Below are 26,500 nucleotides of genomic sequence, written 5' to 3'. Positions count from 1 at the left end.
GGGAAAATTTTTATTGAGCAGTATTCTGCCTTAATTTGTAAATGGAAGAATTTGACTTACTTATAGACATGAATCTCTTTAAAAAGCCTAATCACTTGTCTTATGCCTAGTAACTAATAATTCAAGTACATTCTAGAAGCTCTTGTAATCACAAACACTCATATTATGAATCACATCTATATAACAAGTTTCTCTACACAAGGAAGAAGAAGAAAGCCTACCAAGAAATTCTTCAAAATAGAAACTAAATACAAAGATATTTATAATAGTTTAATCTGATGGAGAGTTCCCACACTACTTTTTTTTTTTTTTTTTGCGGTACGCGGGCCTCTCACTGTTGTGGCCTCTCCCGTTGCAGAGCACAGGCTCCGGATGCGCAGGCTCAGCGGCCATGGCTCACAGGCCCAGCCGCTCCGCGGCATGTGGGATCTTCCCGAACCGGGGCACGAACCCGCGTCCCCTGCATTGGCAGGTGGACTCTCAACCACTGCACCACCAGGGAAGCCCCACACACACTACTTTTTAAGGATATGCTCAGATAATCATGATACTTCTGCTTATGCTGTGGCAAGAAACATTATATTGTGCATAGGGTTGAGAGCAGGAGGATGTTGGGATGTATCATATGCTACTGAAGAATTTATTCTATACACAGAGAGGATAAAAAAAATGTTCAGCAATAAAAATATATAGCATAGTAGTCACTATTCAAAATTCCTCAAAGGAATATACTAAATAATGCAAATGACAAAAATACTACTTTAAAATGGATTTATTGAGGTATAATTGATATGGAAAAAAACTGTACATCTTAAATGTGTACAATTTAATGAGTTTGGACATATGCAAACACTCATGATACCATCACCACAATCAAGGTAACAGACATAATCAACACTTCCCAGTATTTACTTGTATCCCTTTGTGTGTGTGTGTTTTTTTAAAATAAATTTATTTATTTTATATTTGTTTTTGTTTGTTTTTGCAGTACGCGGGCCTCCCACTGTTGTGGCCTCTCCCGTTGCGGAGCACAGGCTCCGGACGCACAGGCTCAGCGGCCATGACTCACGGGCCCAGCCGCTCCGCGGCATGTGGGATCTTCCCGGACCGGGGCATGAACCCGTGTCCCCTGCATCGACAGGCGGACTCTCAACCACTGCGCCATTTGGCTGCTTTGGGTCTTCGTTGCTGCGCCCGGGCTTTCTCTAGTTGCAGTGAGCGGGGGCTACTCTTTGTTGCGGTGCACGGGCTTCTCACTGCAGTGGCTTCTCTTTTTGCGGAGCACGGCTCTAAGCACGCGGGCTTCAGTAGTTGTGGTTCACAGGCTCTGGAGCCCAGGCTCAGTAGTTGTGGCACACTGGCTTAGTTGCTCCGTGGCATGTGGGATCTTCCTGGACCAGGGCTCGAACCCACATCCCCTGCATTGGCAGGAAGACTCTCAACCACTGTGCCACCAGGGAAGTCCCTCCCTTTGTGTTTTGTTTGTTTTTATGGTAAAAACACTTAACAAATGAGATCTACCTTCTTCACAAATTTTGAAGTGCACCATACCTTATTGTTAACAATTGGCACCATGCTATTTGGCAGATCTCTAGAACTTATTCATCTAATGTAACTGAAACTTTGTACCCTTTGAATAACAATTCCCCGATTTTTCCACCTCCAAGACCCTGGCAACCACTACTGTGTTCTTTGCTTCTATGAGTTTGACTATTTTAGATGCACCCAATAGCTGGAATCATACAGTATTTGTCCTTCTGTGAGTGGTTTATTTCACTTAGCATAATGTCCTTCAGATTCTTCCATGTTGCCAAAAATGGCAGGATTTCCCTCTTTTTTAAAGCTGAATAATATTCCATTGCAATGTATATACAACATTTTCTTTATCTAGTCATCTTTTGATGGACCCTTGGGTTGTTCCTATATCTTGGCTAATGCAAATAGTGCTGCAATGAACGTGGAAGTGCAGATATCTCTTCAATATCCTGAGTTTTCAATTTTTTTTGGATAGATACCCAGAAGTGGGATTTCTGGATCATATCATAGTTCTATTTTTTAATTTCTTGAGGAAGCCCCATACTTTTTTCCATAGCTGCAGCACAATTTTACATTCCCACTAACAGTGTACCATGGTTCCAATTTCTCCACAACCTCACCAAAACTTATCTTAAAATTTATTTGTGTTATAATTAGTTACCACCAGCATAACAAACATTTGCAGTTAAGAATAACAACAATCTGAATGAGTCATTAATTTAATAAAAAATGGGGATGAAAAGAAAGCAAAAGGATGCTAAACCTTTTACATTAGAATAGCAAGAGGATCAGTAGATACCCTCCTATTCTTCACATTGGTAAAGCAATTATCCAATGAATGACCTTGGGAGCTCTTGTTATACTGCCTGTCACTGAGCTAGCTGAGTTTGGGGGCACTCCTTTGCCCCAGCCAGAGAGGCTGAATCCTAACTCATTTTCTCTACAACCTGTGTTAAGTATGAAATTAAACTTTGTTTCATTAAGCCACTGAGATTTCAGGGTTTATTTCATACCAGGGCTCAGCCTAGCCTCTTGTAAAACTTATTGCTGGAAGTGCAATGCAGCCATAATAAAAATCCAAGCTCATACCTCTTGAGACCTAGGTAGGAAGGATCCCTGCTCTGGGTCCAGACTATATAGGACATCACATATTACACACACACACACACACACACACACACACACACTTTATTTTAAAATGAGGAGAAAGATTCTCCTCATTATAACCTTAGCACGGGTTCAATGAGACCCGCAACATTGAATGTCTGCATCTTTTGCCACATGTTTTTAAAGCAAAAGGCATCTGTATCTGAATGGTAAAAAGGATTGCGAATATTGTTGCTGGTGACACTGGAGACAGACACTGCTTCAGAGTCCAAGAAAGATTTGAACCATGGAAGCTCTTAGGTTAAGAGAAAAGCTCAACTTGTCAAATCTTTCATTTCAGCATGAAAGCAGTAGATTCATGCATAATATAATATTGTTTAGAAGTACTACTGAAGATCTGTTTCCTCACTTCTCTTCATATTCCCATTTCAGGGATAAGGAGACTTTTTGCAATGGTAATAAGTTTCTATTACTGTTAAGTAGGGATAAATGTAGTTGTTTATGTCACCTAAGTGAAGCATGACATCAGTTCTTCACATTGGCCAGTAGATGGATATGAGCACTAGAATAGTAAATAATCTTATACTTATAAAAATATTTAAGAAGACAATTAAATTTTCCAAAAACTTAAAAAATATTTAAAATACTAAAATTGATGACCATTCATTATAACTTTAACCCTAACCCTAACCCTGTAGTTATAGTTATAACTATAAAATTATAGCTATAATTTTAATGGACAGTTTTGATTATTTTAGAAGAAATGGAAATTTAGTTAATAACATCAATGAAAATGAGAAAAATTATCCTGACCGAATCCAAATCTGAGCAGATTAGATGAAATCCCTGAAACCACATATTCTTTTTTTTTTTTTCTTTTTTGCAGTACGCGGGCCTCTCACTGCCGTGGCCTCTCCCGTTGCGGAGCACAGGCTCCGGACGCGCAGGCTCAGCGGCCATGGCTCACAGGCCTAGCCGCTCCGCGGCACGTGGGATCTTCCCGGACCGGGGCACGAACCCGTGTCCCCTGCATCGGCAGGCAGACTCCCAACCACTGCGCCACCAGGGAAGCCCCACATTCTTTACTAAATAAAAATTTACTGAGCCAACAATGAGACTATATGTGAGCTTCCATTTTCTTACTTCTTCTAGCCCACAAATGTTAGTGGCAAGCTTGCCTTAGCTATGTGGTAGAGTTTACCAGTTAGTTGGCGAGCAGTGAGGAAACTTATGTCAGAGGAATGATGGCAATACATGTCATTCAGAGCCAAAATATCTGAAAAAATGTGATCTATTACTCAGGAGGCAGATCATGAGTCCATTGAACTTGAAGCTCTAAGCTGAGGTTGGAAAACAGATAATTAATAGTATTTGTAGGTTGTAGTGTGGGTTCAAGAAGATATTATAAAAGTATTTAAAACACTGGCCAGTTTGGAAGCAGAAAGAGAGAATCAAGAAATGTGGGGCTTTTGAGAAATGGAAAAGGAGCTGCTTCTATATAAAAGGCTTTGAGAGACCAATGTTGTAAAACTTTCATGTGATTAAAAGCCTCAGGGCAAAGAGAAGATGAAGTATGTGATTCCAAGGAAATCCTCTTAATTGATTAAAAATTGCCTCAGCAAATGGAACAGGTTAAGACTGTACCCATTTCTCCAAAATTCATGTTTCAAGGTAACTGGCATTAAGATGAAAAAGAAAAGCAGCAGGGTGAGAAAACAAAGAAATAAAGATTTGAAAATTTCTCCAAACTATACTTTAAGCATGGGTATTGGTACTTGGAACTGACTGGAGGCATATAGCTGAAAGACCTTCAGAGTTTTGGAGAGAGGTGTATTCCCAAAGATACTGTAAACCTGTTATGAAAAAGCAATGAATGCAAGATATTTTAATGACTCTTAGACCTTAAACTTCTGTGGGCAGAAAGCAGTCTGAGAAGGCTGTGTAGCCCTCAAAGATGGCATATTTCCCAAGGCCCCCTTCAGACCGGTCCAAGGAGAATGAGGGATAAGGAAGAACATTTTTTTTTTTTTTTTGCAGTACGCGGGCCTCTCACTGTTGTGGCCTCTCCCCTTGCGGAGCACAGGCTCTGGACGCGCAGGCTCAGCGGCCATGGCTCACGGGCCCAGCTGCTCCACGGCATGTGGAATCCTCCCGGACCGGGGAACGAACCCGTGTCCCCTGCATCCGCAGGCGGACTCTCTACCACTGCGCCACCAGGGAAGCCCTGGAAAGGGTTACTTTAAATGTATAAGTATAGGATAGCATTCCAAAGCCTTGATGCTATTTAATATATAACCTACAGTTTGAAGATTTCAAACTATTTTAGAAATTTTGAACTGATGAATTGATGTCAGGTAGATCACTCAAAAATTTGTAATTCAGTTGGTAATTACAAAGAAAGAGGAAGGAGATTAAAGATATGGGCTTGACAGATGAAGAGGAAACCTGGAAAATTTTTAAAAACTAAGATTTTATTTGTAACATTTAGGTTATTTTCATGCTGATAAAGTGAACCATTATTTTCCTATATATAAAATGCAACACTTTCACCACACAGTGGTGCTATTGTTCTGGTATATTTTACATGTGATTTTGTATATAACCCCCTTTACTAAGAGCATTCTATTTTTGAAAGCCTTTTGTCAGTCATACTTATGATCTGGTTGCATAGTCACATCCCTTATGTCAGTTATATCAACTTTAATTTTCTTACCGGAAAGACAATCGCAACTTGATACATTTGTGCATAGGAATAATTAGTTTCCATCTCTCTTCTTCTTAAACAGATGTGCTAAAAGAACAGCTATGTAAAAGAGGTGTTCGTATTTTGACTGGATTGAGAAAATACCTTCAACAATTGGACAAGGAAGGAAATGAACTTTTAGATAAGGCAGATTTCCCAGGGAGATCAGCTCCGTGCTTTGTGACCGCCTGGAGGGGTGGGATAGGGAGGATGGGAGGGAGGGAGACGCAAGAGGGAAGAGATATGGGAACATATGTATATGTATAACTGATTCACTTTGTTATAAAGCAGAAACTAACACACTATTGTAAAGCAATTATACTCCAATAAAGATGTAAAACAAAACAAAAAAAGTATTTCACTTAGAAGTGTCCGAAAATGTATGTACCACAGATAATTCTCTGCAGTGAATGACATAATATTCTTCAGTGGTCTTATTCACTTTTCTACTGAAATTTTAGTAGTTCATTTGTCTCCTTCTTTATGCCTCGTTATCAGTGTTAAGCCATCAGGCAAGTCCTGCTGATTTTTAAAACGTCAACATTCATCCCTCCCTCATATACTTATTAAGAGCCTAATAAGTGGGCATTGTTCTAAACTCTGAGAAGACATACTCTGTACTCTTAAGGTCTTCATAAGCAAAGGAAAGAAAAATATAAATGATTACAAAACAACATGATAAGTGTTAAATAGAGAATGCTTTCAGAACATGTGAGATAAATTGCAAGCCAGGTTAAGGAGAAGGAAGTTCATAGGATTTCTGGGAGAAGGAAGTTCATAGGATTCCTGGAGGTGGGTATGTGTCAGAGCTGAGTTTTGAAGGATGAGGAGGAATGAAGCAGACAAGAGGGTAGGAGGAGCGTGGATCCGACAATAGCTACTTCAGGAAAGGGAGAAGCACATGTGAAGGCTTCCAGGGGAGAGGGAGTGCGGCAGGTTCCAGGAATTGCCCCAGAGGTTTCACCCCTACCTTTCCCTCTGCTGTGAGTAATCTTCCACCAGACCTTTGCATGGCTGACTTTTCTCATCATTCAGGTTTTCTCTGCTAAGAACACTACACTGACACCGCCATCTAAAGGAGCATCCCATCTGATCCCTGATGCTCTCCATACCATTTATCCATTTTGTTTTCTTTATACCACTTTGTATATATTCTCTGGCTCTGTCTGCAGTAGAATGGAAGTTCCATCAGGGCAGAGACCAAGGTGCTTCTTGTTTCCTGCTCTATTTCTAATACCTCGAATAGAACCTGGCGTTTGGGAGGTGCTGAATAAATAGACGATGCATGAGTTGAAATAGATAGATAGGTGGAAGGAAGGAAAGGAGAAGAATGGAGAGAAATAAGCCTAGCAGGGTCCATTACATTAAAGCTTTGCACGCTATGCTCAGAAGTTTGGATTTTATCCTGAGTGTATATGAATTTGAAACATGTCTACCTCAAGGGTTTTAGATAAGGCAATCTCTTGCATTGTTCTCTTTTGCTTCAAATCGTCTTGTCACAAGATATAGTACATTTTGTGGGAGGAACACTGGAAATTGAATTTATGAGATCAAGGTTCAAGTTCTAGCCTTAACATTTGAAATGTGTGATCTTAAATAGGCCTTTTCACTTTTCTGACAGACAGACTCTGCTGGAGCAATCCAGAGATAATAATTATAGTCAGAGTTGCTTTGAAACTCAAATGAGAAAATTACATGCTTTATCAATTGTAAACTTCTGTGCTAGTATGGTATTGCTTATCATTGCTGTGCCATACCTGTCTTGTGTTTTTTACAATGTTTAACCTTGTGGCCCACCTAGTGACACACACTAGGGATTATCTAACTTCATCTCTTCCTTGCATTAATAATAATAATAATAGTAATAAAACAGCAATAGAAAATTAGAAAGATGTGGTGTCTTATACCCTGTTTTTTCTTTTCCTCTATAATATCACTGGAGACTGCCCATGCAATGAGAAGCAAAAACAAGAACATAAGAATCACCAACCTGGGTCTAATTCTGGCACTAGTTTGGGGGAAGGCAAAGTCATTCTTACTAATTTGAAATTTTAAAAAATTGGTATGCCCCCTAAATAGCCTAATTTATATAGAGATACTATCAATAAATATACCTTAGTTTTTTTTCAACTGAATTATCATTTTCCATCCTGCACCATATTTTAGAAAGAGTTATATAAATTTGTTGCAACTTTTGGTAAATTATTCAATTCTTGAAAAATGTTTCTTTTAAGCTTCTAGCATTATCTTTTAATTCTAGTATCCCTTGAGTTGGGTGAACAAATTCATCTTCTATCCATATTACGTATGATTTTAAAGATTAAGCTCATTTTCACTCTTAAAAGCTCATTTTATAGACCTTAAAGTCTTTTTATGTACAGGGCATTACAACAGACCAAAAAAAATGTATGGATTGTTGAGAACTGTGGGGGGGTGGGGCAGGGCGTCTTAAGTTTCCTTATTAAAATTTTAATTGAAAAAATTAGAAGGAAACGGAAGAGAATATTTTGGGGGTAACCATTATTTGTCAGTCACCTTGCTAGACGTTTTATTTATATTCTCATTTAAAGCTAACTACTTGACTGAAATATTGAAAATCTATTTACCTGAGTTTAAGAAAATCTCATACTGTATTTTTGTTGTTAGGAACTTTATGAATAGAATACTCTATTAAATAGTGCATTTGCCAAAGAAGTAAGTGGCAATGGTGAAATGAATAAATTGGCATAAGGGATCTACTCAAAACAGCACCTTTCAGTGTAAATCATGGAATAATTGTTAGAGTCATTCAAATCTCTTATACTTTCAAGTATGAAGACTAGCAGAAGTACAGTCAGTATCTTAATGCCTTTTGGAGGCATTTCAGTAAGTGAAGTGACTTCTTAATTGTCACTGATATAATACATTAAAGATAATGAAATGGTCAAATTCAAGTGAATGGTAAGCATTTTTTATTGAAAAAAAATAAATTTAAAAAGATACATTTGGGGCTTCCCTGGTGGCGCAGTGGTTGAGAGTCCGCCTGCTGATGCAGGGGACGCGGGTTCGTGCCCCAGTCCGGGAAGATCCCACATGCCGCGGAGCGGCTGGGCCCGTGAGCCATGGTTGCTGAGCCTGCGCGTCTGGAGCCTGTGCTCCGCAACGGGAGAGGCCACAACAGTGAGAGGCCCACGTACCTCAAAAAAAAAAAAAAAAGATACATTTGTGATTTATTGCCACTCTTAAATGTTTCTTAACTTTATGGAACTGTCCACTACAGAGTTCCTCTAAATAAGCTTTTTTAGTGCCTTTGATTGGATTTATATGTAACTTTTTGGAATTTTCTTATTAAGTCCACTACCTTGTCTAGGGCTACAACAGATGCAACAAAATGCTATTATGATGATTATTGTTGTAGCCATATATAACTTAAAGGTGTAACAGTTGTCTCTGTGTGATTATTTCTAGGATTTTGAGTCTTTGTGGCTAATTCTAAATGGTTATGGCAATGGCAAGGTTGATTACAGAGAATTCAAGCATGCCGTTATAGGTGAAATGAATGAATACAGAAAATCATTTGTTCAAAAGGAAACGAAGTAATCTTTCAAATAGTTACTTTTAATAGATTTTTAGGTTCTTTCTTTTAAATCTTTAATGAATTACCTTTGAAAATATTTTAAATTCCTTTCCCTGTAATGTATTTTGGGTTTAGTAAAACACAAACACACACATACAAATCTACCCAGTATAAAGCGACATAACTTATGCCTATGTTTTAGGAAAATATTATAAAAGGAAAATAAAATCTGAAATTAAATTTCAGTTCACAAATTACTAATTCCATAAATTGCTGGCTCCATATAGCTATATGTCTATATCTATTATTAAATATTTCCAAGCCTCAGTTTCTTATCTCACAGAACTGGTCTAAGGTATTACATGTAAAATTATGAGCATTATAGCTGTCCCAGTGTCAAGGCTCAATGCACATTATCTTAGGATGATGACTAAAACACGTTTCTCTACTTTTTAAATATGCATGCTAAATGTTAAAATGAAGATTAAAATGATCATGTTAAATTGTAAATTAAAAACAGGAGCTCTGACTTATGTAGGAGAGAAGATATTACTTAGGTTCTGGTAGCCATTTTTAGAGCATGCTTTTGAGCAATGTAGTTTTCTTTTTCTTTTGTATATGTACCTAATATAAAAGGTATATTTATCTAATACTGAAACAAAGCTATTGTGAATAGGGTAGTATGAACAATTACATCGGGTACAAATCTCCAATAGAAAATGTCAAAATCTTTATCTTTACTGGCCAAAAGACAAAATAAAAACCTTATGTTAAAAAAATTCATCACATAATATTTATAAATTTGCATATATTTTTACCTTACATGTCCTAGTGATAGGCGTGAGTATCAGGAGTAGAAACTGGAGGGTTGTCTCCTTCATAAATCTTGGTCCTGGGAATAGAGGACAAAAGTAGACTTAGTTTGCTAGGGCTACCATCACAAATACCATAGGCTGGGTGACTTACACGACAGAAATTTGTTGTCTCACAATTCTGGAGGCTAGAAGTCCAAGATCAAGGTGTCATTAGGTTTGGTTTCTCCTGAGGCTGCTTTCCTTGGCTTGTAATTAACTGGCTATCTTCTCCCTGTGTCCTCATGGGCATCCCTCAGTCTGTGTTGTCTGTGTCCTAATCTCCTCTTCTTATGAGGGTACCAGTCATATTGGATTAGGGCCCACCCTAATGATTTCATTTTACCTTAATCACCTCTTTAAAGGCTCTATCTTTTTCTGCAGTCACACACTGAGGTACTGGGGGTTAGGGCTTCAACATATGAATTTTGGGGAGGATGCAATTCAGCCCGTAACAGGTACCACATACCTGTGACATTATTGTGAATAAACAAACTTGATTCTAGTTTTGACTCATCTGCAAATGAAGGATGGTGCTTTTGGTCAGTTGTATGTTTCTATAGACACACTCCTCTTCTCAATAAAATATATTTTATGATCCTCAGAATTGCATTGAATTAGAGGAGTGATAAAACAACTAGCATTTCGAAAGGTAGTGTTAAATTTCAGGAAATAGAGTAACAAAACCCATTTAAGAATTACTTAACTTTCTCATTGATCTTAGTACTAGAATATTTGCAGGTTTACTTTCTGACTCAAAATACTCCTGGTCATTTGTCTTGGCCATTTATCAATTTCATGTGATTCGTAGAGCTGAAAGTTACCTGAGAGGTCTTTTACCCAACTCCTCAGTGTGCAGAAGAGGAAAGCCAGGGTAACAGAGGTTAAGTTACCTTCTCAAGGTCAGGGTGCTAGAAAGTGGTAGTGCACCTTAAGTGCAGGTTACCTAATATCTTGCTCCAATATCTTCCTCCCTGTTTTCATGATGCTTCCTTCATATACCAGTTTAGTACTTTAAACTGTCTTGTTTAGAGGTCAAAAATAACCTACTGCAGAATAGAAAATTAGGTTCTAATGATTTCATAGAAAAAAATAACACTTCTCTCTTTATTTAGGCCTTTATGAAAATGGATTTTAACAAAACAGGCAGTGCGTCTGTTATAGACATAAGAAAATGTTATTGTGCAAAGAAGCATCCTTAAGTAATTTCAGGTAATCATTACAAGTCAAAATACATTAGATTTGGGGGGGACCTTGAAGATGGCGGAAGAGTAAGACGCAGAGATCGCCTTCCTCCCCACGGATACACCAGAAATACATCTACACGTGGAACAACTCCTACAGAACACCTACTGAAGGCTGGCAGAAGACCTCAGACCTCCCAAAAGGCAAGAAACTCCCCACGTACCTGGGTAGGGCAAAAGGAAAAAAAGAAAAAACAGAGACAAAAGAATAAGGACGAAACCTGCACCAGTGGGAGGGAGCTGTGAAGGAGGAAAAGTTTCCACACACTAGGAAGCCCCTCCGCGGGCGGAGACTGCGGGAGGCGGAGGGGGGAGCTTCGGGACCGAGGAGTAGTGCACAGCGACGGGTGCGGAGGGCAAAGCGGGGAGATTCCCGCACAGAGGATCGGTGCCGACCGGCACTCACCAGCCCGAGAGGCTTGTCTGCTCACCCGCCGGGGCGGGCGTGGCTGCGAGCTGAGGCTCGGGTTTCGGTTTTGGACGGAGCGCAGGGAGAGGACTGGGGTTGGCGGCTTGAACATAGCCTGAAGGGGTTAGTGCACCACGACTAGCCGGGAGGGAGTTCGGGGAAAAGCCTGCACCTGCCGAAGAGGCAAGAGACTTTTTCTTCCCTCTTTGTTTCCTGGTGCGCGAGGAGAGGGGTTTAAGAGCGCTGCTTAAAGGAACTCCAGAGACGCGCGCGAGCCGCGGCTAAAAGCGCGAACCCCAGAGACGGGCGCGAGCCGCGGCTAAAAGCGCGGACCCCAGAGACGGGCATGAGACGCTAAGGCTGCTGCTGCCGCCACCAAGGGGCCTGTGTGCGAGCACAGGTCACTCTCCACACCCCTCTCCCGCGGAGCCTGTGCAGCCCGCCACTGCCAGGTTCCCGGGAACCAGCGACAACTTTCCCAGGAGAACGCACGGCGCGCCTCAGGCTGGTGCAACGTCACGCCGGCCTCTGCCGCAACGACACATCGCCTCTGACGCCGCAGGCCCGCCCCGCACGCAGCGCCCCTCCTTCCCCCCCCCACCCCCGGCCTGAGTGAGCCAGAGCCCCCGAATCAGCGGCTCCTTTAACCCTGTCCTGTCTGAGCAAAAAACAGACGCCCTCCAGCGACCTACACGCAGAGGCAGGGCCAAATCCAAAGCTGAGCTCCTGTGAGCTGTGAGAACAAAGAAGAGAAAGGGAAATCTCTCCCAGCAGCCTCAGAAGCAGCGGATTAAAGCTCCACAATCAACTTGATATACCCTGCATCTGTGGAATACCTGAATAGACAAGGAATGATCCCAAATTGAAGAGGTGGAATTTAGGAGCGAGATCTATGATTTTTTTCCCTTTTCCTCTTTTTGTGAATGGCCGTGTGGATGAAAGGCTCTTGGTGCTCCAGCCAGGAGTCAGGGCTCTGCCTCTGAGGTAGGAGAGCCAACTTCAGGACACTGGTCAACAAGAGACCTCCCAGCTCCACATAATATTAAACGGCGGAAATCTCCCAGAGACCTCCATCATAACACCAGCACCCAGCTTCACTGAACGACCAGCAAGCCACAGTGCTAGACAACCTATGCCAAACAACTAGCAAAACAGGAACACAACCCCACCCATTAGCAGAGAGGCTGCCTAAAATCATAATAAGGCCACAGACACCCCAAAACACACCACCAGACGTGAACCTGCCCACTAAAGAGACAAGACCCAGCCTCATCCACCACAACACAGGCACTAGTCGCCTCCACCAGGAAGCCTACACAACCCACTGAAACAACCTTAGCCACTGGAGACAGACATCAAAAACAACGGGAACTACGAACGTGCAGCCTGCAAAAAGGAGACCCCAAACACAGTAAGATAAGCAAAATGAGAAGACAGAAAAACACACAGCAGATGAAGGAGCAAGATAAAAATGCACCAGACCTAACAAATGAAGAGGAAATAGGCAGTCTACCTGAAAAAGAATTCAGAATAATGATAGTACGGATGATCCGAAATCTTGGAAGTAGAATGGACAAAATGCAAGAAACAGTTAACAAGGACCTAGAAGAAATAAAGATGAAACAAGCAATGATGAACAACGCAATAAATGAAATTAAAAGTACTCTAGATGGGATCAATAACAGAATAACTGAGGCAGAAGAACGGATAAGTGACCTGGAAGATAAAATAGTGGAAATAACTACTGCAGAACAGAATAAAGAAAAAAGAATGAAAAGAACTGAGGACAGTCTCAGAGACCTCTGGGACAACATTAAACGCACCAACATTCGAATTATAGGGGTTCCAGAAGAAGAAGAGAAAAAGAAAGGGACTGAGAAAATATTTGAAGAGATTATAGTTGAAAACTTCCCTAATATGGGAAAGGAAATAGTTAATCAAGTCCAGGAAGCACAGAGAGTCCCATACAGGATAAATACAAGGAGAAATACGCCAAGACACATATTAATCAAACTGACAAAAATTAAATACAAAGAAAGCATATTAAAAGCAGCAAGGGAAAAACAACAAATAACACACAAGGGAATCCCCATAAGGTTAACAGCTGATCTCTCAGCAGAAACCCTACAAGCCAGAAGGGAGTGGCAGGACACACTGAAAGTGATGAAGGAGAAAAACCTGCAACCAAGACTACTCTACCCAGCAAGGATCTCATTCAGATTTGATGGAGAAATTAAAACCTTTACAGACAAGCAAAAGCTGAGAGAGTTCAGCACCACCAAACCAGCTTTACAACAAATGCTAAAGGAACTTCTCTAGACAAGGAACACAAGAGAAGGAAAAGACCTATAATAACGAACCCAAAACAATATAGAAAATGGGAATAGGAACATACATATCGATAATTACCTTAAATGTAAATGGACTAAATGCTCCCACCAAAAGACACAGATTGGCTGAATGGATACAAAAACAAGACCCTTATATATGCTGTCTACAAGAGACCCACTTCAGACCTAGAGACACATACAGACTGAAAATAAGGGGATGGAAAAAGATATTCCATGCAAATGGAAACCAAAAGAAAGCTGGAGTAGCAATTCTCATATCAGACAAAATAGACTTTAAAATAAGGACTATTACAAGAGACAAAGAAGGACACTACATAATGATCAAGGGATCGATCCAAGAAGAAGATATAACAATTGTAAATATTTATGCACCCAACATAGGAGCACCTCAATACATAAGGCAAATACTAACAGCCATAAAAGGGGAGATCGACAGTAACACATTCATAGTAGGGGACTTTAACACCCCACTTTCACCCATGGACAGATCATCCAAAATGAAAATAAATAAGGAAACACAAGCTTTAAATGATACATTAAACAAGATGGACTTAATTGATATTTATAGGACACTCCATCCAAAAACAACAGAATACACATTTTTCTCAAGTGCTCATGGAACATTCTCCAGGATAGATCATATCGTGGGTCACAAATCAAGCCTTGGTAAATTTAAGAAAATTGAAATTGTATCAAGTATCTTTTCTGACCACAACGCCATGAGACTAGATATCAATTACAGGAAAAGATCTGTAAAAAATACAAACACATGGAGGCTAAACAATACACTACTTAATAATGAAGTGATCACTGAAGAAATCAAAGAGGAAATAAAAAAATACCTAGAAACAAATGACAATGGAGACACAACGACCCAAAACCTATGGGATGCAGCAAAAGCAGTTCTAAGGGGGAAGTTTATAGCAATACAAGCCCACCTTAAGAAGCAGGAAACATCTCGAATAAACAACCTAACCTTGCACCTCAAGCAATTAGAGAAAGAAGAACAAAAAACCCCCAAAGCTAGCAGAAGGAAAGAAATCATAAAAATCAGATCTGAAATAAATGAAAAAGAAATGAAGGAAACGATAGCAAAGATCAATAAAACTAAAAGCTGGTTCTTTGAGAAGATAAACAAAATAGATAAACCACTAGCCAGACTCATCAAGAAAAAAAGGGAGAAGACTCAAATCAATAGAATTAGAAATGAAAAAGGAGAAGTAACAACTGACACTGCAGAAATAAAAAAAATCATGAGAGATTACTACAAGCAACTCTATGCCAATAAAATGGACAATCTGGAAGAAATGGACAAATTCTTAGAAATGCACAACCTGCCAAGACTGAATCAGGAAGAAATAGAAAATATGAACAGACCAATCACAAGCACTGAAATTGAAACTGTGATTAAAAATCTTCCAACAAACAAAAGCCCAGGACCAGATGGCTTCACAGGTGAATTCTATCAAACGTTTAGAGAAGAGCTAACACCTATCCTTCTCAAACTCTTCCAAAATATAGCAGAGGGAGGAACACTCCCAAATTCCTTCTACGAGGCCACCATCACCTTGATACCAAAACCAGACAAGGATGTCACAAAGAAAGAAAACTACAGGCCAATATCACTGATGAACATAGATGCAAAAATCCTCAACAAAATACTAGCAAACAGAATCCAACAGCACATTAAAAGGATCATACACCATGATCAAGTGGGGTTTATTCCAGGAATGCAAGGATTCTTCAATATACGCAAATCTATCAATGTGATAAACCATATTAACAAATTGAAGGAGAAAAACCATATGATCATCTCAATAGATGCAGAGAAAGCTTTCGACAAAATTCAACACCGATTTATGATAAAAACCCTGCAGAAAGTAGGCATAGAGGGAACTTTCCTCAACATAATAAAGGCCATATATGACAAGCCCACAGCAAACATCATCCTCAATGGTGAAAAACTGAAAGCATTTCCACTAAGATCAGGAACAAGACAAGGTTGCCCACTCTCACCACTCTTATTCAACATAGTTTTGGAAGTTTTAGCCACAGCAATCAGAGAAGAAAAGGAAATAAAAGGAATCCAAATCAGAAAAGAAGAAGTAAAGCTGTCACTGTTTGCAGATGACATGATACTATACATAGAGAATCCTAAAGATGCTACCAGAAAACTACTAGAGCTAATCAATGAATTTGGTAAGGTAGCAGGATACAAAGTTAATGCACAGAAATCTCTGGCATTCCTATATACTAAGGATGAAAAATCTGAAAGTGAAATCAAGAAAACACTCCCATTTACCATTGCAACAAAAAGAATAAAATATCTAGGAATAAACCTACCTAAGGAGACGAAAGACCTGTATGCAGAAAATTATAAGACACTGATGAAAGAAATTAAAGATGATACAAATAGATGGAGAGATATACCATGTTCTTGGATGGGAAGAATCAACATTGTGAAAATGACTCTACTACCCAAAGCAATCTACAGATTCAATGCAATCCCTATCAAACTACCACTGGCATTTTTCACAGAACTAGAACAAAAAATTTCGCAATTTGTATGGAAACACAAAAGACCCCGAATAGCCAAAGCAATCTTGAGAACGAAAAAAGGAGCTGGAGGAATCAGGCTCCCTGACTTCAGACTATACTACAAAGCTACAGTAATCAAGACAGTATGGTACTGGCACAAAAACAGAAAGATAGATCAATGAAACAGGATAGAAAGCCCAGAGATAAACCCACGCACATATGGACACCTTATCTTTGATAAAGGTGGCAGGAATGTACAGTGGAGAAAGGACAGCCTCTTCAATAAGTGGTGCTGGGAAAACTGGACAGCTACCTGTAAAAGTATGAGATTAGATCACTCCCTAACACCATACACAAAAATAAGCTCAAAATGGATTAAAGACCTAAATGTAAGGCCAGAAACTATCAAACTCTTAGAGGAAAACATAGGCAGAACACTCTATGACATAAATCACAGCAAGATCCGTTCTGACCCACCTCCTAGAGTAATGGAAATAAAAACAAAAATAAACAAATGGGACCTAATGAAACTTCAAAGCTTTTGCACAGCAAAGGAAACCATAATCAAGACCAAAAGACAACCCTCAGAATGGGAGAAAATATTTGCAAATGAAGCAAATGACAAAGGATTAATCTCCAAAATTTACAAGCAGCTTATGCAGCTCAATAACAAAAAAACAAACAACCCAATCCAAAAATGGGCAGAAGACCTAAATAGACATTTCTCCAAAGAAGATATACAGAATGCCAACAAACACATGAAAGAATGCTCAACATCATTAATCATTAGAGAAATGCAAATCAAAACTACAATGAGATATCATCTCACACCAGTCAGAATGGCCATCATCAAAAAATCTAGAAACAATAAATGCTGGAGAGGGTGTGGAGAAAAGGGAACACTCTTGCACTGTTGGTGGGAATGTGAATTGGTTCAGCCACTATGGAGAACAGTATGGAGGTTCCTTAAAAAACTACAAATAGAATTACCATATGACCCAGCAATCCCACTACTGGGCATATACCCTGAGGAAACCAAAATTCAAAAAGAGTCATGTACCAAAATGTTCATTGCAGCTCTATTTACAATAGCCCGGAGATGGAAACAACCTAAGCGCCCATCATCGGATGAATGGATAAAGAAGATGTGGCACATATATACAATGGAATATTACTCAGCCTTAAAAAGAAATGAAATTGAGCTATTTGTAATGAGATGGATAGACCTAGAGTCTGTCATACAGAGTGAAGTAAGTCAGAAAGAAAAAGACAAATACCGTATGCTAACACATATATATGGAATTTAAGGGGGAAAAAAATGTCATGAAGAACCTAGGGGTAAGACAGGAATAAAGACGCAGACCTACTGGAGAACGGACTTGAGGATATGGGGAGGGGGAAGGGTGAGCTTTGACAGGGCGAGAGAGAGTCATGGACATATACACACTAACAAACGTAGTAAGGTAGATAGCTAGGGGGAAGCAGCCGCAAGGCACAGGGATATTAGCTCGGTGCTTTGTGACAGCCTGGAGGGGTGGGATAGGGAGAGTGGGAGGGAGGGAGACGCAAGAGGGAAGACATATGGGAACATATGTATATGTATAACTGATTCACTTTGTTATAAAGCAGAAACTAACACACCATTGTAAAGCAATTATACACCAATAAAGATGTTTAAAAAAAAATACATTAGATTTCTAAAATGTGAGTTAATCAAAGTAATATCTTTAAATTATATTAATTCATAGCATGGACTTGAGGCCATTAAGTGAGGAAATAAATAATTATTTTTTAAGCCAGAAATGTGAGAGCTTCTTTTTTTTTTTAACATGTTTATTAGAGTATAATTGCTTTACAATGGTGTGTCAGTTTCTGCTTTATAACAAAGTGAATCAGTTATACATATACATATGTCCCCATATCTCTTCCGTCTCGCGTCTCCCTCCCACCCTCCCTATCCCACCCCTCTAGGTGGTCACAAAGCACCGAGCTGATCTCCCTGTGCTTTGCGGCTGCTTCCCATTAGCTAGCTACTTTACGTTTGGTAGTGTATATATGTCCATGCCACTCTCTCACTTTGTCCCAGCTTACCCTTCCCCCTCCCCGTATCCTCAAGTCCATTCTCTAGTAGGTCTGCATCTTTATTCCCCTCTTGCCCCTAGGTTCTTCTGACCATTTTCTTTTCTTTTTTTTTTTTTAGATTCCATATATCTGTGTTAGCATATGGTATTTGTTTTTCTCTTTCTGACTTACTTCACTCTGTATGACAGTCTCTAGGTCCATCCACCTCACTACAAATAACTCACGTTTCGTTCCATTTTATGGCTGAGTATTATTCCACTGTATATATGTGTCACATCTTCTTTATCCATTCACCTGTTGATGGACAATTAGGTTGCTTCCACGTCCTGGCTATTGTAAATAGAGCTGCAGTGAACATTTTGGTACATGACTCTTTTTCAGTTATGGTTTTCTCAGGGTATATGCCCAGTAGTGGGATTTCTGGGACGTATGGTAGTTCTATTTTTAGTTTTTTAAGGAACCTCCATACTGTTCTCCATAGTGGCTGTATCAATTTACATTCCCACCAACAGTGCAAGAGGGTTCCCTTTTCTCCATAACCTCTCCAGCATTTATTGTTTCTAGATTTTTTGATGATGGCCATTCTGACTGGTGTGAGATGATATCTTAGTTTTGATTTGCATTTCTCTAATGATTAATGATGTTGAGGATTCTTTCATGTGTGTGTTGGCAATCTGTATATCTTCTTTGGAGAAATGTCTATTTAGGTCTTCTGCCCATTTTTGGTTTGGGTTGTTTGTGTTTTTGATATTGAGCTATACGAGCTGCTTGTAAATTTTGGAGATTAATCCTTTGTCAGTTGCTTCATTTGCAAATATTTTCTCCCATTCTGAGGGTTGTCTTTTGGTCTTGTTCATGGTTTCCTTTGCTGTGCAAAAGCTTTTAAGTTTCAATAGGTCCCATTTGTTTATTTTTGTTTTTATTTCCATTTTTCTAGGAGGTGGGTCAAAAAGGATCTTGCTGTGATTTACGTCATAGAGTGTTCTGCCTATGTTTTTGGTTTTTTTCTGTTTTTTCCTTTCGGAATGCGGGCCTCTCACTGTTGTGGCCTCTCCCGTTGTGGAGCACAGGCTCCGGACGCGCAGGCTCAGCAGCCATGGTTCACGGGCCCACCGCTCTGTGGCATGTGGGATCTTCCCAGACCAGGGCACAAACCCGTGTCCCCTGCATCGTCAGGCAGACTCTCAACCACTGCGCCACCAGGGAAGCCCCTGCCTAGGTTTTCCTCTAAGAGTTTGATAGTGTCTGGCCTTACCTTTACGGCTTTAATCTATTTTCAGTTTATTTTTGTGTATGGTGTTAGGGAGTGTTCTAATTTCATTATTTTCCATGTAGCTGTCTGAGCAGTTTTCACAGCACCACTTATTGAAGAGGCTGTCTTTTCTCCACTGTATATTCTTGCCTCCTTTATCAAAGATAAGGTGACCATATGTGCATGGGTTTATCTCTGGGCTTTCCATCCTGTTCCATTGATCTATATTTCTGTTTTTGTGCCAGTACCATACTGTCTTGATTACTCTAGCTTTGTAGTATAGTCTGAAGTCAGGGAGCCTGATTCCTCCACCTGCGTTTTTCTTTCTCAAGATTGCTTTGGCTATTCGGGGTCTTTTGTGTTAACATACAAAGTGTGAAATTTTCTGTTCTAGTTCTGTGAAAAATGCCAGTGGTAGTTTGATAGCGATTGCATTGAATCTGTAGATTGCTTTGGGTAGTAGAGTCATTTTCACAATGTTCATTCTTCCAATCCAAGAACATGGTATATCTCTCCTTCTATTTGTATCATCTTTAATTTCTTTCATCTGTGTTGTATAATTTTCTGCATACAGGTCTTTTGTCTCCTTAGGTAGGTTTATTCCTAGATATTTTATTCTTTTTGTTGCAATGGTAAATGGAAGTGTTTTCTTACTTTCACTTTCATATTTTTCACCATTGGTGTATAGGAATGCAAGAGATTTCTGTGCTTTTTTTTTTTTAATTTTGTGGTACGCGGGCCTCTCACTGTTGTGGCCTCTCCCGTTGTGGAGCACAGGCTCTGGATGTGCAGGCTCAGCGGCCATGGCTCACAGGTCCAGCCACTCCATGGCATGTGGGATCTTCCTGGACTGGGGCACGAACCTGTGTCTCCTGCATCAGCAGGTGGACTCTCAACCACTGCGCCACCAGGGAAGCCCTGTGCATTACTTTTGTATCCTGCTACTTTACCAACTTCGTTGATTAGCTGTAGTAGTTTTCTAGTAGCATCTTTAGGATTCTCTATGTATAGTATCATGTCATCTGCAAACAGTGACAGCTTTATTTCTTCTTTTCCAATTTGGATTCCTTTTAGATCTTTTTCTTCTCTGATTGCTGTGACTAAAACTTCCAAAACCATGTTGAATAATAGTGGTGAGAGTGGGCATTCCTGATCTTAGTGGAAATGCTTTCAGTTTTTCACCATTGAGTATGATGTTGGCTGTGGGTTTGTCATATATGGCCTTTATCATGTTGAGGAAAGTTCCCTCTATGCCTGCTTTCTGGAGGGTTTTTATCATAAATGGGTGTTGAATTTTGTCAAAAGCTTTCTCTGCATCTATTGAGATGATAATATGGTTTTTCTCCTTCAAATTTTTAATATGGTGTATCACGTTGATTGCTTTGCATATATTGAAGAATCCTTGCATTCCTGGGATAAAACCCACTTGATCATAATGTATGATCCTTTTAATGTGTTGTTGGATTCTGTTTACTAGTATTTTGTTGAGGATTTCTGCATCTATGTTCGTAAGTGATATTGGCCTGTGGTTTTCTTTCTTTGTGACATCCTTTTCTGGTTTTGGTATCAGAGTGCTGGTGGCCTCGTAGAATGAGTTTGGGCGTGTTCCTCCCTCTGCTATATTTTGGAAGAGTTTGAGAAGGATAGGTGTTACCTCTTCTGTAAATGTTTGATAGATTTCTCCTGTGAAGCCATCTGGTCCTGGGCTTTTGTTTGTTAGAAGATTTTTAATCACAGTTTCAATTTCAGTGCTTGTGATTGGTCTGTTCATATTTTCTATTTCTTCTTGGTTCATTCTCAGAAGGTTGTGCATTTCTAAGAATTTGTCCATTTCTTCCAGGTTGTCCATTTTATTGGCATATAGTTGGTTTTAGTAATCTCTCATGATCCCTTGTATTTCTGCAGTGTCAGTTGTTACTTCTCCTTTTTCATTTCTAATTCTATTGATTTGAGTCTTCTCCCTTTTTTTCTTGATAAGTCTGGCTAATGATTTATGAATTTTATTTATCTTCTCAGAGAACCAGCTTTTAGTTTTATTGATCTTTGCTACCGTTTCCTTCATTTCTTTTTCATTTATTTCTGATCTGATCTTTATGATTTCTTTCCTTCTGCTAACTTTGGGCTTTTTTTGTTCTTCTTTCTCTAATTGCTTTGGGTGTAAGATTAGGTTATTTATTTGAGATGTTTCTTGTTTCTCAAGGTAGGCTGGTATAGCTATGAACTTCCCTCTTAGAACTGCTCTTGCTGCATCCCATAGGTTTTCAGTTATTGTGTTTTCATTGTCATTTGTTTCTAGGTATTTTTTGATTTACTCTTTGATTTCTTCAGTGATCTCTTGGTTCTTAAGTAGTGTGTTGTTTAGTTTCTATGTGTTTGTATTTCCTACAGATTTTTTGCTGTAATTGATATCTAGTCACATGGCATTGTGGTCAGAAAAGATACTTGATACGATTTCAATTTTCTTCAACTTACCAAGGCTTGGTTTGTGACCCAAGATATGATCTATCCTCGAGAATGTTCCATGAGCACTTGAGAAGAATGTGTATTCTGTTGTTTTGGGATGGAATGTCCTATAAATATCAATTAAGTCCATCTTGTTTAATGTGTCATTTAAAGCTTGTGTTTCCTTATTTATTTTCATCTTGGATGATCTGTCCATTGGTGAAAGTGGGGTGTTAAAGTCCCCTACCATGATTGTGTTACTGTCGATTTCCCCTTTTATGGCTCTTAGTATTTGTCTTATATATTGAAGTGCTCCTATGTTGGGTGCATAAGTATTTACAATTGCTATTTCCTCATCTTGGATTGATCCCTTGATCATTATGTAGTGTCCTTCTTTGTCTCTTGTAATAGTCTTTGTTTTAAAGTCTATTTTGTCTGATATGAGAATTGCTACTCCAGCTTTCTTTTGATTTCCATTTGCATGGAATATCTTTTTCCATCCCCTCACTTTCAGTCTGTATGTATCCCTAGGTCTGAAGTGGGTTTCTGGTAGACAGCATATATACGGGTCTTGTTTTTGTACTCATTCAGCCAGTATATGTCTTTTGGTTGGAGCATTTAATCCATTTACATTTAAGGTAATTATCGATATGTATGTTCCTATGACCATTTTCTTAATTGTTTTCGGTTTGCTATTGTAGGTCTTTTCCTTCTCTTTTGTTTCCTGCCTAGAGAACTTCCTTTAGCATTTGTTGTAAAGCTGGTTTGGTGGTGCTGAATTCTCTTAGCTTTTGCTTGTCTGTAAAGGTTTTAATTTCTCCATCAAATCTGAATGAGATCCTTGCTGGGTAGAGTAATCTTGGTTGTAGGTTTTTCTCTTTCATCATTTTAAATATGTCCTGCCACTCCCTTCTGGCTTGCAGAGTGTCTGCTGAAAGATCAGCTGTTATCCTTATGGGGATTCCCTTATGTGTTACTTGCTGTTTTTCCCTTTCAGCTGTTAACCTTATGGGGATTCCTTTATGTGTTACTTGCTGTTTTTCCCTTGCTGCTTTTAATATTTGTTGTTTGTATTTAATTTTTGATAGTTTCATTAATATGTCTTGGCGTGTTTCTCCTTGCATTTATCCTGTATGGGATTCTCTGTTCTTCCTGGACTTGATTAACTATTTCCCTTCCCATAGTAGGGAAGTTTTCAACTATAATCTCTTCAAATATTTTCTCAGTCCCTTTCTTTTTCTCTTCTTCTTCTGGGACCCCTATAATTCAAATGTTGGTGCATTTAATGTTGCCCCAGAGGTCTCTGAGACTGTCCTCAATTCTTTTCATTCTTTTTTCTTTATTCTGCTCTGCAGTAGTTATTTCCACTATTTTATCTTCCAGGTCACTTACCCATTCATCTGCCTCCATTATTCTGCTATTGATCCCTTCTAGAGAATTTTTAATTTCATTTATTGTGTTTTTCATCTCTGTTTGTTTGCTCTTTAGTTCTTCTAGGTCCTTGTTAAACGTTTCTTTTATTTTCTCCATTCTATTCCAAGATTGTAGATCATCTTTACTATCATTATTCTGAATTCTTTTTCAGGTAGACTGCCTATTTCCTCTTCATTTTTTAGGTCTGGTGGGTTTTTGACTTGCTCCTTCATCTGCTGTGTATATCTCTGTCTTCTCATTTTGCTTAACTTACTGTGTTTGGGGTCTCCTGTTCGCAGGCTGCAGGTTCGTAGTTCCCATTGTTTTTGTTGTCTGTCCCCAGTGGCTAAGGTTGGTTCAGTGGGTTGTGTAGGCTTCCTGGTAGAGGGGACTGGTGCCTGTGTTCTGCTGGAGGAGGCTGGATTTTGTCCATCTGGTGGGCAGGTCCACGTCTGCTGGTGTGTTTTGGGGTGTCTGTGGCCTTATTATGATTTTAGGCAGCCTCTGTGCTAATGGATGGGGTTGTGTTCCTGTCTTGCTAGTTGTTTGGCATAGGGTGTCCTGCACTGTAGCTTGCTGGTCGTTGAGTGGAGGTGGGTCTTGGCGTTGAGATGGAGATCTCTGGGAGATTTTCGCCGTTTGATATTACGTGGAGCTGGGAGGTCTCTTGTGGACCAGTGTCCTGAACTTGGCTCTCCCACCTCAGTGGCACAGCCCTGGCGCCTAGCTGGAGCACTAAGAGCCTGTCCTCCACATGGCTCAGAATAAAAGGGAGAAAAGAAAGAAAGAAAGAAAGAAGATAAAATAAAATAAAATAAATTTATTAAAATAAAAAATAAATATCAAGAAAAAAAATTTTAAGTAAAAAAAAAAAAAAAAAACGGACAGAGAGAACCCTAGGACAAATGGTAAAAGCAAAGCTATACAGACAAAATCACACACAGAAGCATACACATACACACTCACAAAAAGAGAAAAAGGGGGAAACATATATATATCATTGCTCCCAAAGTCTACCTCCTCAATTTGTGATGATTCGTTGTCTCTTCAGGTATTCCACCGATGCAGGGTACATCAAGTTGATTGTGGAGATTTAATCCGCTGCTCCTGAGGCTGCTGGGAGAGATTTCCCTTTCTCTTCTTTGTTCCCACAGCTCCCGGGGCTCAGCTTTAGATTTGGCCCCGCCTCTGCGTGTAGGTCGCCTGAGGGCGTCTGTTCCTCGCTCAGACAGGACGGGGTTAAAGAACCAGGTGCTTTGGGGGCTCTGGCTCCCTCAGGCTGGAGGGAGGAAGGGGTACGGATGCGGGGTGAGCCTGCTGAGGCAGAGGCCGGCGTGACGTTGCACTAGCCTGAGGCGCGCCGTGTGTTCTCCCAGGGAAGTTGTCCCTGGATCACGGGGCCCTGGCAGTGGCGGGCTGCACAGGCTCCCCGGAAGAGGGGTGTGGATAGTATCCTGTGCTCTGGATAGTAACCTGTGCTCGCACACAGGCTTCTTGGTGGCGGCAGTAGCAGCCTTAGCGTCTCATGCCTGTCTCTGGGGTCCGCGCTTTTAGCCGCGGCTCGCGCCCGTCTCTGGGGCTCCTTTAAGCGGCGCTCTTAATCCCCTCTCCTCGCGCACCAAGAAACAAAGAGGCAAGAAAAAGTCTCTTGCCGCTTCGGTAGCTCCAGACTTTTTCCCGGACTCCCTCCCGGCTAGCCGCGGCGCACTAACCCCCTTCAGGGTGTGTTCATGCAGCCAACCCCAGTCCTCTCCCTGCTATACGACCGAAGCCCGAGCCTCAGCTCCCGGCCCCCACCTGCTCCGGCGGGTGAGCAGACAAGCCTCTCGGGCTGGTGAGTGCCGGTCGGCCCTGATCCTCTGTGCGGACATCTCCCCGCTTTGCCCTCCACACCCCTGTTGCTGTGCTCTCCTCCTCGGCTCCTAAGCTTTCCCCCTCTGCCACCCGCAGTCTCCGCCAGCGAAGGGCCTTCCTACTGGGTGGAAATCTTTCCTCCTTCACAGTTCCCTCCCACTGGTGCAGGTCCTGTCCCTATTCTTGTCTCTGTTTTTTCTTTTGCCCTACCCAGGTACGTGGGGAGTTTCTTGCCTTTTGGGAGGTCAGAGGTCTTCTGCCAGCGTTCAGTAGGTGTTCTGTAGGAGTTGTTCCACATGTAGTTGTATTTCTGATGTTTTTGTTGGCAGGAAGGTGAGCTCCGCGTCTTACTCTTCCGCCATCTTGAAGCCAAACAGTAAAGTTTAGTATGTTCTTTTACTATAAACGGCTGAGGCCCTTCCTGAGATACTGCAAAGTTTAATGGGAAAACTGTGGGAGTTCCAATCAGAGAGATCCATGTAATTCACTGCTTAACCATTTACTGTCTGTGTGATACTGGATGAGTTATTTAGCCCTATGAGTTCTTTCCTGTAAGTGGTCGGCCATGGAGCTCTTTCTTCTTAAACACGTTAGCAGCAACTGGAGAGCTTCTTAATTTAAAAATTCTGAGGTCTATTATCTGTACTTATTTTTTTCTTTTATGTTTATAATTGAGGTTAACTTTTATTTCCTGTTGAGGAGATAGTGATGAAATTGAGTTAGAACAGAACAGATTTAGAGGATACATAATTACATGTGCAAGTTCTCTGAATTAGTTTTACTGTAACTGCTTATGCTTCAAGATTTAAGGCAGAATAAGGAAATGGCTTTCTCTAGGGATGGAGCTATCATATAATGAACATAAATATGTCTATCAAAATTTGAAGGTACAGAAAATATCCTAATATTTCCTCCCTAAGGAAAAAGTATTTAAGCTGAGATCACTCTTTCCTTTAACTGGCCATAATATAATCAAAGGTATTATTTAAATAGCTTATTGTTCTTTTTCTAAATTAAAAAATCAAATGAATTTTAAAAAAAGGATGAATCAGATATTTTATGTTCTCACTTTAAATAACAAACTAAAGAATTCAATTTTTTTTTGTTACATATGTGATTCTC

The 26,500-nt window shown here is 40.1% G+C and overlaps 1 protein-coding gene across 1 annotated transcript in view; it reads left to right on the top strand.

Annotated features, from left to right (window-relative positions):
• Positions 1-26,500, top strand: part of CAPS2 (calcyphosine 2) — a 39,989-nt gene that overhangs the window by 12,017 nt on the left and 1,472 nt on the right. The window contains 5 exon segments of the mRNA XM_089921587.1: positions 3,076-3,098; positions 5,430-5,550; positions 5,733-5,766; positions 8,834-8,951; positions 10,907-11,005. Coding sequence (XP_089777713.1) covers positions 3,076-3,098; positions 5,430-5,550; positions 5,733-5,766; positions 8,834-8,951; positions 10,907-11,005 — 395 coding nt within the window.

Source organism: Delphinapterus leucas, chromosome 11, assembly GCF_059928025.1.
Source record: "Delphinapterus leucas isolate spDelLeu-1000000601 "Yukka" chromosome 11, BTC_Dleu_Yukka2, whole genome shotgun sequence".
Classification (NCBI taxonomy): Eukaryota; Metazoa; Chordata; class Mammalia; order Artiodactyla; family Monodontidae; genus Delphinapterus; species Delphinapterus leucas.
This window is presented reverse-complemented; position numbering and strand designations above follow the sequence as displayed.